At 24.5% G+C, this 17,124-nt stretch overlaps 1 protein-coding gene across 1 annotated transcript; it reads right to left on the bottom strand.

The window, feature by feature from the left end:
• Positions 1 to 185: 185 nt before the first annotated feature.
• On the bottom strand, positions 186 to 16,683 carry LOC145845561 (uncharacterized). The gene is made up of 13 exons (XM_082952751.1): positions 16,562 to 16,683; positions 16,013 to 16,117; positions 15,221 to 15,370; positions 14,546 to 14,736; positions 13,778 to 13,950; positions 12,876 to 13,031; positions 10,791 to 10,900; positions 2,810 to 2,941; positions 2,364 to 2,478; positions 2,000 to 2,137; positions 1,290 to 1,544; positions 914 to 1,009; positions 186 to 520 (listed from the first exon to the last, which is right to left on the bottom strand). The coding sequence occupies exons 1-13, from the start codon at positions 16,673 to 16,675 to the stop codon at positions 306 to 308; spliced, it is 1,950 nt and encodes a 649-aa protein (XP_082808877.1). The 5' UTR covers positions 16,676 to 16,683; the 3' UTR covers positions 186 to 305.
• Between the last annotated feature and the right edge of the window lie 441 nt (positions 16,684 to 17,124).

The following is a 17,124-nucleotide window of genomic DNA, read 5'->3' as shown; positions in this document are numbered from 1 at the left end:
CTCGTCTTCCGAGTCGGTCACATTGTACTCGTCCTCCTCGAAGTGATCCGGACCCTGGAAGTGCCAGTTGTCACCAGAGTTCCACTTTGCAACCTCGGCAAGTATGAACTTGTAGTCGTGCCTATAGATCCTCCCGTGGTTCTCCAGTAGCTGCTCCAGCACGTATATGTCCCGGTTCACCTTCCACAGATCGTCTCCTTGTAAATCCCCGCTCCTCCTCCCGTTGTACCTCGTTTCCTTCTTCTCTTCCACCAGCCTGTCCACGGCGCGCCACGCGGCCCACCCCTCTCCCTGCCTGACAATCCTCATTTCTTCTTCCGCGTCGGCGGGACGTTCCCGTGACCCGCTCCCTCTTCCACGGCCGCCCTGATCAGCTCCTGCGCCGCTCTCCGCTCCCTCGCTTCCACCGCGGCCTCCCTACTTTCTGCTCCGGTCGGCCTGAACCCGTCCTCCCCGAAGTTCCTCGCGCGCTGAGCGAACTCGAACTTGTTGCGCAGTGAGATCAGGTATCGTTGGCGGTCTGTGTGGAAGAATTTGTTAAATGTTTTACAATATAAATGAATTGTTTGAAGATAGTTTTTTTTTTAAGTAGAGATTGGACAACTTTGAATATTGTGATCTACGTGTAATGGTCTAAAAAACCATACTAAAAAATGTTTATATAATAAACGAAAGATCTCTGCGTCTGTTGTTTTGTAAAAGAATTGAGACAGTTTATTTTCTATGATTTTTTAAAACAGTTTTATTATTGAAAATGTACTATTTTTATTGTAAAATTTTTTTTGAGTCGTGTTAAGGAGTACTCAATTGAAATTTTTAAAATTTTTATCATCAAATAATAAACAATTTTTCAGCTCTTTGCATTTATTCATTTGTATTACAACTACAGTATTACATACCAATTTAAACAAACCTCTTTTATATATATCTTGATTGTTTTGAACTCGATTTAGTCGCATTGAAACTACAATTTCTTCATTTTGACCTTGTTGAACTTGATTGTTGGGTTCTAAATAAAAATATTAACTCCACTCAATTATTATATTTGTTTTCAATTTGTTCTACTTTTTAACAAATATGAATATAATTAAGTATAAATACAAGATATAATTAAGTTTATTTTTTATAAAAACTTGTGTATGGTTTGTTTTTTACCTTGATTTATTCTGCCAATTACTTACAACTAATTGAGTTTTTAGAAGAGAACTACTCTAAATAAAAACATTTTAAATATGAGGCAAATCATAAGTAGCATTAAATCTCTTTTGTTTTTAATTGTTTTTATTTACCTTGATCTACCCTATTATCATCTTGCGATCTATTTTCGAGTTGAACGAATCTATCAGCTAAATCCATGACTTCGTTATTATTTTCAATAACTTCATTATTATCTAGTTCCATCTGTTCGTTTTGATTCACCAATTCCCTCAATTCATTGTGGTTATCATTATCAATGTTCTGATCTTGAGCTGGGTTTTCTTGGTTCCTTACTTCGTTTATTTCGTTCTGGGCTGCGGCCAATCGCGCTTCTATATTGACAAATTCTGTTGAAAAAAATACAAATATTAATACAATTATTGAATTATAAGTAAACTCAAACTGGTTTTATCTAGACAAAGTGTGGCAAGGTCATGAATCAATTTTCTGATATTAAAATATTTAAAATGTGTACTGATTTGTAACTCTTTTACTTAAATGTAACAATACTCTGCTTAAAAGTGTTTTACTTATGCTCAATTTATTTATCAGCATATTTGATAAGTAAGAAAATGCAAATCAACAATATTTTGGGTTCTTTGGAACTTAATAACCTAATAATTTTACTTTACATCTATATGTTACAATGGGAAAAAAAAAAGATAACTAGAAAGTTGAGTTAAGTGTTGTACGTTTAAAAATTGTAAAACAAATTTTATAGTTAGCCCATTTTTCTATTCGTTTAAATTCAATTTAAATCAGTAAGTTATACAACAAATAACAGTTTTAGTTTTTTACGAACCTGGGTCGATATCTCGAATGTTAGGCACTGGTGAATTTGTTCTTTTACTTTTCTTTTTACTCAACAGTTTTTTTAATTTGTCCATTTCAATTAATTTTTTCAGCCCTTCTGGGAAAACCACGGCTTCCGGATTTGTTTCTGAAAAAAATAAAATGACCGTAGGCTATTTTTGCTTAAACTTTAATTGTTATCAAAACTTTATTTTACAAAATATATGTAAAAATTATATACCATGTGAACAATTAGTTTTAAAAAATTATAAATTATAATTGTATCTTTAGTTAATTGTAATCTCAAAAAATAGTTCTATGTTATTATTAAACTAGTAACAAAAATTTCAAAATTTTACATGCTAACAAAATACCATAGATATTTTTCAGTTGAAGTCTATCTTCCGGAGAAAGAAGCAAATATCTGTTTACATGACTGTCGGCAACTGAGTATATGAATCTCAGGAACTGAATTTTCACAAACATATTCTGTAAGAAAGTCTATACAAGTTTTTCTTATTAATCATTTTGTCTATATCATTTAGTAGAAACATAATTGATTATTTCAATAATATTTAAACGTAATTTAACATGAATATCTACTTTTGAGTATGTAGTTTTCGAAAACTTGACCTTAACAAACATTTTTTTTGAATAAAAAAGTAATTATTGAAGTTTAATTAACATAAACAACCATATAATTCATTTGTTCTAATATTCTTAAAACTAAAGATTAAGTTCTTATAATAAAAATATATACTCAGAGCAACCCTGTTAACAAATTAATAACACTTTTTATATTATGACGTCACAAACAAACCAGGTCAGCGTCTTCGTCATTGGCTCCTTGCACGAACAACCTGTGGTGACCTTGGAAATCCCTCCAAACTACGTCATCGAATACGTGGGGTAGTTTTGCTAGTAGCCCGGATGTGTCTAGTAGATTCTGGACCTAAAATGTAAAAAAATAAAAATATTATTAAAATAAAAGTGTGTAACAGTTTTGCTAGTAATCCTGATGTATTTATTAAGTTTTGTACCTGTAATATAAAAAATAATGAATATAAAAACAATTAAGTTTATTTTTAAATACATGGAGTAGTTTCGCTAGTAATTTAGATGTGTCAAATAACTTTTGAATCTAAAACAAACAAAAAAGTTAAAAGTATTACTAATATAAATACTTGGCTGACAATCCTGAAGTGTCTAGTAAATTGTATCTATAATATTAAACGAATTTTTAAATATAACTGTTATAAAACAAATAGTAATTTTATTATATAAATTTATAAATTAAAATTACAAACTAATAAAATAAAAACACTAGTGTCTTATCAAAACTTTGATTTCTGTAATACATTTTGTACCTATGAAAAAAAAAGGGTGAAAATGTTTTTGTTTGATTTTTGTCTTTAACACTTAAGGCCATAAGGGGGGGGTGATAAACCATGTTTTTTACAAGCTGATCTTATTTTATAGAGTTTTTTCTAAGCTTCAAGATGCTTTTTATTGTATTAAAAAATTCAAAATATTTTTTGAGATATGACTAGTCAAAGTTGGGCCACATAATAGGTTCCCTATGGGAAGGGAAAACTAAAACAGCGAAAAAAGACTATTTTATTTAAAATCTATCTCCTCCTACATTTTTCAAGCAATCTTCTTCAAACTTTCACAGTCTAATCTTTATACAATAACAAAAAACGCTACTTTGGAATTTAAAAAAAATTGTAAATTTTTTTTTTTTGAAAAAAAAACACTTTTTTTTTTAATTTTTTTTGATAAAATTTTTATTTTTTTAAATTACTAAAATTCTAAAGTAACTTTTTTTCCTTTTATTATAAGCAACGTTTCCTAAAAATTTGAAGAAGATTGCTTGAAAAATGAAGGAGGAGATAGATTTTTAGTTAATTTTAAAATTTCCGAGAAAATTGACCCCGAAAAATTTGCGGTCCATACGTTTACATGGAAAATTTTTACAAAAAATTAAATATCTCAAAAGTTAAATGATATTTTTGAACTCTATAAAAATTGGCTTGTAGTTTGTACTTAAAGCTTTCATATAAAAGCCAAAGTTAATTTTTGTAAAAAAAAATGTTGGACCCCCCCCATGGCCTTATTTATTAAAAATAGATTTCTTTGAATGAAAATCTTTAAAAATCATATCAAAAGAATTTATAAGTAACTAAGATAACAAGCTTTATTTCAATAAACTTGATTAATTTAATTCATTACAAATATTTTTTTAAATTAGTGTTTTACAGAAAAAAAACTTAATTATGTTTATGTACCAAGCATCACTACAAACTAATTATTTTAAAATGTTTTAAAGTTTATGCATGCTTCAACAACTATGGAATAAAAATTTAGTAAAGTGCTTTAATTATTTTGGAAAGGTTTTTACTATTATAAGTAAACAAACTTGCGTATATAAGCTTATAAGGAAGTAATAAGACTTATAATTTTAAGTACTAAATTAAAATCAATAACTAACGAAGTAAACCTAATATTAATTGATAACCATATTCTATATGACTAGAAAGTGTTTGTTTTTTCAATTACACCACTAAAAAAATTAAATGCTTTACAATATTAGTAGTATTGTTTCTTAACATAATCGCGTATATAAGCTTATAAGGAAATCATAAAACTAACAAGTATAAATACAAAATTAAAAACAATAACTGTTAAAAGTTAATTTAATATGATATGATAACTACATTATATGACAAAAAAATTATTTATTCATAATCAATACTGAAATATATAAATGCTTAACAATTTTAGTAGATTATTTCATTACATACTCAGTTTTTATGTTCATGATATACTTTAGTCAATACCAAAAATATTGTTTTAAAACAATTAAAGTTTTATACCTTGTATATGTAAGACAATGAATAAGTTAACAGTTTTATCATGAGTCATGCACATATAGTAACTAATTCATATTAATACAGTAAGTTTTCTTAGACACAATTATTTAAACACATACATTTTAAAACATAAACACTAAAAAAAAGTTTAAATACTTGATTGAAAATACAGAATGCTTAAATATTGTTGTAAAACTTAAGTTGTAAATAATTTATACAGTTCAAGTTCCTTTTAGTTTGAAGTAAAAAAGTGTAACGCTATCTGCCCTGCGTTGTGATAATAGTTAATAAGTTTACAAAATAACTAGTTGTAAACACTAACAAGTTTAAATTTATTAAAGCACTATGACGTTTGCTTAACGACGAATTTTTAATACAAAATGCTATTCTTGTTGTAGCAACGGTCAGTTATTGATGAACTCTGGTTGATGAAATCTTATTGAATTGGAACTCTGAGTGGATTGCAGTTGAGTGTTTTAACTTTAGTGAATTTGTTGCTTTAAAAGAAGTACCAAATTATAGATTAAACTTTGTTGCTTATTAAAGAAATTATTGAATTATTCTTTAGCTTTATCAACTTTTTGTATAATTTTACTTGAGTTAATACGTATTTTTTAAATCACATTTGTTATTAAATATTGTTGATTAAACTGTGCTGTGTAAATTATAACCGGTTGTTTTTAGTTTAAGCTACTATTTAAGTGATTACTATACCATTAGAATGATTAAGACTAATAAGGGCTTAAGACAAAAAAATAAGTTAACGGGTCTTGCAGATACTGAGCCATCAGTTATGAAAGAAAACATAAACAAACTTCAAAAATAGTTCAATATATATTAGATTTTGTTAGTTGTTTTTATAGAATCTAATTCTTATACTAAAAATCTTAAAAATGTATAAACGAACTAGTAATTTTTTACTACTTGTTATAGGTTTAAAAACCCCAACTTTCAAATATAAGATACATGACAATTTTTCAAATGTTAAATACTTGTAGAAAACATATACTATGGTTAATTTAAAACTTATTTATAGTTAAACTTAAAAACATTTGATATAATTTTAAGTAACTTTTAAAGTTAAAAAAGTGATTTTATCAATACGATAATTTAAAGTTATTTGGTAACTTAAATTAATATATGACTATTTTCATCAAGTTTTTGTTTTATGTAAATAGAATAATAAATGTTTTCACCAGAAAATTCAAAAAATGTTAAACAAATAAACAACATCGTTTTTATATACGTGCGAAAATGTCACAGTCCTATAAATATTATTCATGTAAAAACAAATTTTAAAGATACGTACAATATATTTCGAAATAAACAGAAACAGTCAAGGAAAGTAAAATAAAAAAATTAGGAAACTTAGAATTAGTTCTATAATATACAAAATATATAATATAATAAATTACTTAGGTCATTAAATAAAATATTTCAATATTGAAATATATATGATCTAAAATTAATTTAAATGATTATAATATATAATGTAATAAACTTATTTTACAACAATAGAAACATTAGTATAATACAATCCACAACAATAAAACTATCACATGTTAAAATAAAAAAGTGAGATTTTTTTGTTGTGACGTTAGAAGACAACCACAATGCAGAAAACAAAACAAACCAACTTTAAAAAGTACTTTAACACCTTTTATTACAGTTTTTATCAAACTTTTACTGAGTTTTTTATCTTGTTTATTATACTGTTTACGCCCAGAAACAAATACATTAAAATTAGGATTATGAATGAGATTTCTTTATTGTGACGTAAAAAAATAACTGCAAAACAAATTAAAAATATATTCAAAGTTTTTTTTTTGTTTTATTGTAAAATTTTATGATACCTCGACAATGTTGCTTCAAACATAAAAAGTAAACTTATTTAAGTAGTAGTGAAAAATGTTAACTATTTTTTCAATAAAGAGTGACTAATAAAAGATTTAATATAAACTTGTACATAAGTTTAAATTTTAAAGTATGTACTTTGTAGATTAATAAATAATATTATCAATATACTAAAGTACTTAAGTATAAGTTTTTCACTTAGAACTACAATAAAGAAATGTTAAAAAATTTATTGATTATACATAAAAAGTATACATTTCTATGTAAAGTGACTTCTACTGATTTTTATTTAATTAAGCAAGCTAAATTTTTTTAAATTTATTTGGCATGTCATAATAAATATTTTTTTTTTATTTAACTATTTTCTAAAAGTTTTTTTATTGTTCTAATGATATTCAATTATAGCATATCATCATTTTTGTAATACAAATATAGAAAGTATATATATATATATATATTTGTATCAAGTTTGATTTTTAGCGTTTAAATAGTGTCTTATAAATAATTAATAAAGAACAAAATTTTGATTCATTCTGTGATTTGAATTAAAAAAAAGTTAAACAGTGAAAAAGTTATAACTCTATTCAATATAGTTTGTATATAGTTTACCAAATTTATATATATACTAACTTGTACAACAACAATAAAAACATCAGAGTAACTTTTTCCACAACATTTGAGTTATCAAACTAAAAAAAAATTTGAGATTTTCTTATTGTGACTTAACAACATAACTGTTATGCACAAAAAAACAAGTTTAATTCGTCGTTTTATTACAATCATTATTATATTATTACTTAGTTTAACTTTATTTATTATACTGTTTACGACTGGAAAACAACTACATTATATTTACTATAGAACATTTCTACTACAATAAAAAATTATACCAGTAAGTTATAATTATGGCACGTTTTATTTAAATTGACAAAAAGTGAGATATGTTTTTATTGTGACATCATAAAATAACCACATTGCACAAAACAAAACAATTTTGAAGCTACTTAAACTCCTTTTTTATAACCGTTGTTAAATTTTTACTTAGTTAAGATTACTTATTACAGTGCTTGAGACTATAAAATAAGTAAACTAAAATTACAAAACTTTATTTAAGAACAAGTTATACCAAAGCAATAATATTATTGCACGCTTTAGTAAAAACAACAAAAAAAGTGATATTTTTCTTATTGTGACGTAATAAGGTAGCTACTATGCAGAAAACAATACAGTTTTAATTCATGACTGGATTTTTTTTTAATTTCGTGATATCTTCATTTCTGCTTCAAACTTTCAAAACATATTATTCTTAGTAATAGTAAAAGTAACTATTTTTCTTTTAAGTGTAAGAAATAGCAAATATAAAATATATGTTTATTGAGTTTAAATCTTTAAGTATGCACTTTATTTATAAAAAACAGTATCAATATACCAAAGTACTTAAGTAAAATTTTCCACTTAGACCTACATTATAGAGAGATGGACTTTAAATAACTTATTAATTTTATATAAAAACAATATTTATATATTACTTGATAAATTTTGTTTTTTAACGTTAAAATGTTACTGAGTAAACAACTTTATAAAAAAACTCGATAAATTATTATGATCTAAATTATTAAATAATACAATGTTTTCTTTTAATTCTGTTGAATATAATTTTCATATAAACGTTTTAACTGGTAACCTAAATAAAAATATACCAAGAACACTTAAACTAATTTTAGATCATATTTATTTCAATTTTGAAATATGATATATTATGACCTAAATAATATAATGCTTTTGAATTATACTTAATATCAACAAAATAGCTAAGAATATCTTTAGAATAAGTAATAAAATACTCATGTAAAAAACATATTTTTCAGTTTACTCAGAATAATGTTAGTATTTTTTTCATCTATAATTCGGCTACATTAAAATAAACAAAACTTACAAATTATTACACTTCAATTAGTTACCATATTTTATGTTTAGTTTATTTTTTCAGGTTAAATTAAACTTAATGTTTAATTACATTTACCATTTATTAATTGACTTAAGCCTCTAAACTACTTAGTTATTACAAACTTAATACTTTTACTTTGTTGTTTGTTTAAACTTAAAACATCATTAAAACACTTCACTGTTTACTTCTGTAATGAAAAACAAAACCAATTGAAATCTTTACATTAGTAAATTAAATGAGAAAAATATTTTATAGTTAGAAACAATATAAGTAAAACTACTATTTATTTTGTGGGCATGTAAATTTTATGCAGTACAACATATATTACTATTTCTTGTAGCAATCTTGTATAACATTTAACAGTAATAACATTTCTATAAAAACATATTTAATTTATGTACTAAACTAGGATGGTATTAAAAAAAGTTAGATGTATGATAACTACCTAAACATTTTTAAAATGATAAATAAGTTTTACCAAAAAAAAAATCATATAGAAAAAGATTTAATAAACATTACAGTTTAGTAAATTAAAAAAAAAAACATACAATATTAATATCTATACATGTTTAAACTGATCAATAATGTAACTTTACTGCTACTTAAGAATTTACTTGTTAATAAATTTTATCATTCAATTAATTACTATTAAAATTTGTTCTAATCAACATGACTAATCCAAGTTTATAAAATTCCCCTTGTTATTTCTTAGTTAAGTCACTATTAAGTTTATAATGCTTGAAAATTTTATTGTAATTAAAAAATCAATAAACTACTCAATTTGCACATATTTTGTTTTCTTGACATTAAATTTTAAAAATTCTTGAATTATAATTAAAAAAATTAAGTCATCAATATTTTAAAAAATTATTAAACTACATTAAGTGATAGTAGCATATATATATTAGATACTATATGATTTAAAAAAAATAATTTATTTTTAGTAAATATGTATATAAAGAGTTATTATTTTAAAATATTAACAGTTATCAATATTTACAATTTATCATAAAAGCAACTCATAAAAACTACAAAGTTTTCAAATAGTTTAAGGTTGATATATTCTTGAAACAACAAGTTCTGATTTTAACTAATCGAACTATAATACTTTTCTTATAGTATGAAAACATATTACTCAACACTTTTAATACTTAACATTAATAATTGAACAATAGACGTGTACTACGTGTCTGCAAAAACATCAGATTTATAGTATTGTGACGTAATAACAAAGCATCAACGCTACAACAGATTTGAGATACAGTGGCTTAACAATAAAGCTACAATGCTGATGTTATGCAAATTAGTTGCAAATTGACTGGTGGGATTGTTTAGTGACAATAACTTGGATTTGGGTCTAGTTTTATTTGTTCTTGTTTATTATCAACAAAAACATTCAAACAAAATTAATATATGCAAAGACTTGTTCTTGGAATAAATTTGTGAAAATAATTTTATTCCTCAGGTTTTAATTATAAATTTTTTTGAGTAAAGGCGGCATAACTTTGCAAACTAAATGTCAAAACTATACAAAAAAACTTTAAACACTTTAAATTAAAAACAAACTTAATGAAAAACAATTCTTTTCAATTATCTAATAATTTTTTGAAACAATTTTTGAATTTATTACTACAAACTTACCTAAGAATTATTTCACAATAAATTATATATTATCTAATAATACTTACATTTATAAATTCCAAACTGACTAAAAAACGTCCAACTGACTAAAAAATAATCAATATATTTAGTTTTACAACTTTTGTTAACTATGACTTAAAAGTTTTAAAATGTACCTGACAAATGAAATTTAATGTTAAATGTTTTTTTGTACAAAAATATAATCTATATCAATTTAGAGAAATTTAATTATCGTACATCTAAACAAAACTACTTGTACTATTCAATAAATGTACAATAAAATTCAACCTGACAAATCTTACTGTGCACAGTAAATCTACGTCTTTTTATATCTACAAAACACATATAAGTTAAGAAGCAAATAAAATTATTACTTCATCTCTGCACTTCGCACTCAATAAGAGACTCAAAAGTAAGAAAAAACATTTTTATACTTATATAAAGATATACAACGCATCTTATTTAAATATAAACAAAATTCTTACTTGATCTCTACTTTTCCCACTTAGTAAAAGACTTAACAATAAGAACAGATCTCCCCTCAGAGCTTTTTCTTTGTAGAGGACAATTTGGAATAACAACCCGTCATTTTCGCCTATTTATAAAATATTTAACTTTTACGTAAACCATTAAGTCTGTTTGAGTAAATGGTGTTAAGAGAGTATATGCTTAAGAAAAACACTGTACACAAAATAATTTTTAAATTTATTAAAGTTAAACATGATTAATGGAATACGTGTTTAAGAAATATAGGTTTTCTCAGTTTTGAAATTTCTTACAGAATTATATCTGACGAAAATAGATTAAAAAAAAAAAAGTTAATGTAACACTTTTAAATAATTACAGCTAATATTTCTTTTTTATTTAAAAAATGTAAAATTATAAACTTAAGTAGATTCTACAAAACACATTAATAGATTTATAAATCTCAATCTAATTTATGATAGAGTTATTAGAAAAAAACTATGGCAACTAGTTTTGTAAAAGTGCTCTAAATACTATTAAAGCTTGTATTTTATTTTCCTAAATGATAAAAAATCATACAAATCTAAATTAAATTTAAATCTCTAAGAACTTTTATACATTAAGAATAACATAAACGAAAATGAATTTGCCAACAGAAAATTTAACTAATCAAAAACAACACATAAACAATAGCATGCAAGATAAGTTTAGTTGATAATGTTTCATTATCTTATTGTTAAGAAAAAAAAAATTATGCAAAAAAAAACAGTTTGAGTTTATAAAATTATTAAAAAAATATTACTAATACTAAAAAAACTTAAATATTGGTATGTTAATCAAGCGTTAATTTTTAAATATTCAAAATAACAAGCTAAAGGTTTGTTATAACACAAGCAGGAAAATAATAAAAACAAATAGTAAAGTAAAGTGAAGAAAATGAACCTATTTTTTATAAATATTTTTATTCTTATTTATAACAAAAAATACCTAAGTTAACTAAAAATAGTAAACGGTTGAGTTTAGAGTGATAAAATTAGCCTGAGATTTAAGAAAAAATTATTTAGCCTGAACTCTGCAAAGAAAAAACTTTAAAAAGCTAACTCAGCCTAAGTTTATCAAAAATCCTTAAAATTTCAAAACATTCAAGTTGGTTTGAGTGTGTGGCAACCATGGCATAATTATTGAAGTAATTTTACACTAACATATTTATTTACAAATTGAAAAAAATTATTTCCGTAAACACCCTGTTTTAATTGTAGCTTAAAATTGTAATTTAAAACTATTTTTTTATTATTGAAGTAGGTATCACTTTATCATTGATGCATTTATCAATTCAAAAATACTTAGCTAACTTTGTATTAACTATTTGCTACTATTTTTTTTTTAATGTTTTATCATTAAACTAAAGCTTATTTAAAATGTAGTTACAATTTACTATTTTAAATTATATTTTAACAAAATAAATAACTCACTTATGTAATGCATTAAAAGGTGGTTGTATATTTCATCGTTCATAAAACCTATATGTACTTTATACAAAAATATTTGGTTAATAAAATAATAATTCAAAAATATTTGATTATTTAAAAAAAAAAAAAAGTAACCATTTTTCTAGAGAAAACCAATTTTTTAAATGTTAAAAAAACTATTTTTTTATTAAAATAATACAAAGAAACTACTGTTGAAATAAAATACAATTTAATACTGTAATTTAGTAGAAATTTTGTTTGACCAAAAATTACATCCTTTTTTAAGTAAATATATCCGTGTGAAGATAAACGGTCTTTTTACAGTTTTATCTAAAAAACAATTCCAAGTAAAAAATTAAGAGGTGTTATAAAACAAACATGACTTAAAAAATAATAACTGTTTTTTAATATTAAATATACATTGAATTCTTATCATGCAAACTAAAGCTAAATTCAAGCAAACACAATAAAATAACATAAAAATAAAAAAACACCCGACATTAAAACTACTTCTAAATATTTATTTAATATTTTACTCACGAATGTGGTTCTCGACCATCTGCTGGAAATCGTCCCACTTATACATTATATATATATATACATTTATTTATTTATTTAAATAAAATATATACTCACGAATGTGGTTCTCAACCATCTGCTGGAAATCGTCCCAAGCGTTAATCCTCCTGAAAAGTTGCTCCATGCACGACCTGCTGTGAGTGACGTCATAAATGGATCGTCCCGCCAATTTCAACAAATTGCTCATCCATGACTTTTGGTCGAGGAGAAACTCTTAAAGGTTTTAATTTACACAAAGATTGATTTAAAAGGAATAGTGTTTGAATAAATTTATGAAAAATAATTATTGGTTTAAGTTAGAATTTTAAACAAAGGTAAGTAATATTAAGCTTTATTTAAATCTGATCATGTACACCTAACTTGTTAGATGATGTAATTTTTTTGTTATTTAACTGATATCATTTTTAAACGAAATGTGATGTGTATGAACATTATTTGTATAAAACTTTATTCTGGAATAATTTTCATGTTCTTAGAAATAATAATTAAAACTAAATAATTTTCTTAAATCAAAGTATTTTCATATGTTTTGGCAGGTAGCAAGTTACTATTAGTTAATAACAACAATGCTATTTACTTAACGATCTTATTTCTAGTAAACAATTACAAAATTAAATCTTGCTGATTAGAAACTCAGTACGTAGTAACTATCAAGTTTATTAAAATACATTGGCTACTATACTAAAAAATCAGTATGATGTCAAAAAAATTACTGAGTCAGCAAAAAAAACTTTTTTTTTCATGAGTTTTTTATCAAAAGTTTATTTTTTTGATTATTTTTTATTAATGTGTTTGGGTAAGGTGGGATAGGGATAAGGGTATATATTAAAAAACTAAAAATAATGTTTAAAAAAATTTGCTGACTCAGCTTTTTCCCTGCTTTTTTCAGTTCAGACTAAACTATTATCTCAGACCTTTAAATATACTTTTCTAAATTATTTTAAACTATAGCAACTAACGGTGATTTTTCTCCATGATCACATTGAATTCGCACTGTTGCAGCCAATTGTCATATTTTTCCAGAGAGCTGTGAGCCACGTGCAAGTACTCGTTGACCGACAACAACGCGTTCAGTATGTGGTAGAATTGTGTTTGAAAAGTGTCTTGCGTGGATACCCACCTCATCATTTCACTATATATTGTTTTATTTAATAATTTTAATTTTCATTCAATATGTGATAATTTTGTTTGAAATGTATCTTGTGTGGTAACCCATCGCATCATTTCGATTATATAAAATGTTTCAAAAATAAATGTGATGTATCACATATGACATTTTTATTTATTTAATTTAATATGCAACAGAATTGTGTTCGGGAGTTATCTTGTGTATATATCCATGCTATTATATAACTGTGTGAAAAAAATATATATGGGTGCAATATAAATATAAAATAAGTAACTATATACAATGCAAATGTAATAACCATGTAAATATTTATGAGTATAAATAAGTAACTAAAGTAATATTTATTGGTGTTTACCTATCTCATTTTTATTAGTAAGCTAATGCATTCATATATTGAAGTTAAAAATTATACACAAAGATCGATCTTAAAACCTTTAATTTGTTACAACAAAAAAATATGTAAACTTAAATTTTAAATACAAACAACTTATAATTATTCATACAATACATTCTTACTTGTATCCATTAATTTCGTACAACTTGACAACTAAAATAAAATAATTGTAATTACTTCTACAAAATATAAATATGTTCTTACTTGAAACCATTAATTTCGTACAACTTGACAACGGGCATGACAACCAATTCGTCCCTCCCACACAACAAAGCATCGATCAGTGTTACCAGAGGGTCTTTCAACCTCGAATCTTGTTTGCTCGTTAGCAAGTAGAATATAGCTTCCAATATTTCCATGTTTGATATTATGTGGGACCATGATATGAATTCACACTGAAAAAATATACTTATTCATCTTTAGCTATAATTCAATTTTCATTTATTCAACAACAATTAAATAACATAGTTTTTATAAAAATTTTGCTTCTTAATATTTCCATGTTTGATATGTGTGACAATGATATAAATTCACACTGAAAAATATTATTTCAGCAAAAGCTAATTTATTGATAATAATATCAAATGCTAATACTATTGATTTGAAAAAATAAAAGACCAAGACTTTTCCAACTATGTTGTGCTGTTGGTGATAAAAGTATTAAAAATAAAAGATTAAACTTCAAATCTTTTTTAACTATGACATGAAACAATAGTATCATTTCCAATTTTTGATAGTTTATATTTCAACAACTTAAACTATGACAAGCTTTTAAAACTTTATACTTCCTAGTTTAAATAACTTTTTAAAGGTTACTAAGTGAAAAAGTTACAAACATTTAGGTAGTTTTATTCTAGATGTCTATTAAACAAAACCAACTTTACAGAGGACATCCTTCAATATTTCAAGCAACACCATACAACAATTGGTATCTCTTGATTGCAATTCAGGTAAAGAGTAAGGTTTTGGTTTTGTGTAATCTCTGTTCCTCAAACCAAGCAGGTCTTTTGTCAGTATTCTGAACAAGGTCTGTTGGAAGAAATAACTATATGTATGAATAGTTGTATTCAAAACAAAAAATCTTAATTACTACTATTTGAAGCAAAAATTCCAGCCTGAGCTACATCAAACTAGCCTAAGCCTTAAAAAGTTAAAACAAGTATTACAAGATAAGCATTTGATTAAAATTACAGTTAATTAAGGTTAAATATTATTAAATATACAACTATAAAACTTTATATAAACATATAATTATAAATATATACTTAAGAGTAAAAAAAGTTCAAGAACAAAATCAGATTTTTATATCATAGAAACTAGTCATTTATACTTTGAAGAATGTCCAAACAAACCGGAGTTTAAAAAAAAAACGTTTCAAACTAGCCTGAGTTGGTTCAGCAAGTAACACCCCTGTGCTTAGTATCTTAAATTTTTAATTAATTATTATCTTAATTTATATAACAAAGGTATTACTATAAGTATAATATATAGTATTTTAATACTTATTTGTTTAATAATATAGTTCTTGCACTAAATAATTTGTACAAAATTAAATGTTGTGGTTAAAAGTCTTTAAATATTACTTAAGAATAAAAAGTCTTTAAATCACAATTATCAAGACTAATGATTATTTAAAAAAGTCATATAAATATTTTATTAAACAAAACTTACTTCAACATGACCAAAACAAACAAATCTTTCGAGATTTTCAGACAACTTATCAGGACCTAGCTCATCAGAAACCTGTATTTCTTTTTTTATTTCTTTGTCTACTTTCTGTAGAGACAAAAACATGACATTAAAAAATAATTTACAACAAAATTAAAAAATACATTATAAAATTTGAAAACTTTTATTGCTATTTACTTTGAAAAATGGTTGGTCTACTAAATTAATAAACAAATTTAAATACAAACTGCTAGAGCAAAAACAAAATTGAATGCATAGTATTTTTAGTTGACCTGTATGAACAGCAACAAATACAATAAAATAGAATTACATAAAAGTATTTAATCTAGTTTCACTACTACTTAATCAAAGTGCTTTGTTACATTGAAACTAATTAAAAAACAACATTGTTTATTAAGTCTCTTTATATAAAAAAAATCAATTTACCAGTTATTTGTTACACATAAATTAACCTACAAAACTAACATGTAGATATGTTTTTATTCAATTTTATAGTATTTTGTTCGACAGTATCTATTAAAAAAAACTTACACTTAAGTATCTTTCCAGCTCAGAATGCTCAAATGGCCGATCATTCTCAAAATAATCAGTCAGTTTGTTAAAAACTTCTGATTTGTTTACTGGCTCAATTTGACACAGATCCATATCATCTGTTCTTTGTATCAGCCTCATACATTTCTGAAAATACATTATTTTTTCTTTAAAACTGACAATACTTGAACATAGTTGTTTATATAAGTTTCTATGCATATGAAATAAAACTCATATTGTTTAAAATAAAACAAAATAATCTATAACACTTAACATACAAATTATCATACAATAAAAAAGTTTAAAACAAAATACTTTGTAACAAAAACACTAATTGTGCAAAAGCTACTGAAATACATGTCTTTATTTAAAAACTGGCAATTTTCAACTCACAGAGACATAAGTTGTTGAAAAGGTCACACCAAGCTGCCTTTGTCTAAACAATTTAACGTGGTTCTCAACTTTTCTTTCATCATTCATGTCTGTTTCTATCGATTCTGTTGAATCAGACGCTGCTTCAGGACTATATTCAGGTCCTACTTCCATTTTAAAATAAACTTCTG

The sequence above is a fragment of the Thalia democratica genome, unplaced genomic scaffold, assembly GCF_965202585.1.
Source record: "Thalia democratica unplaced genomic scaffold, ktThaDemo2.hap1.1 HAP1_SCAFFOLD_81, whole genome shotgun sequence".
Classification (NCBI taxonomy): Eukaryota; Metazoa; Chordata; class Thaliacea; order Salpida; family Salpidae; genus Thalia; species Thalia democratica.
The sequence above is the reverse complement of the archived record's forward strand: the minus strand, read 5'-3'. Positions and strand labels throughout refer to the sequence as shown.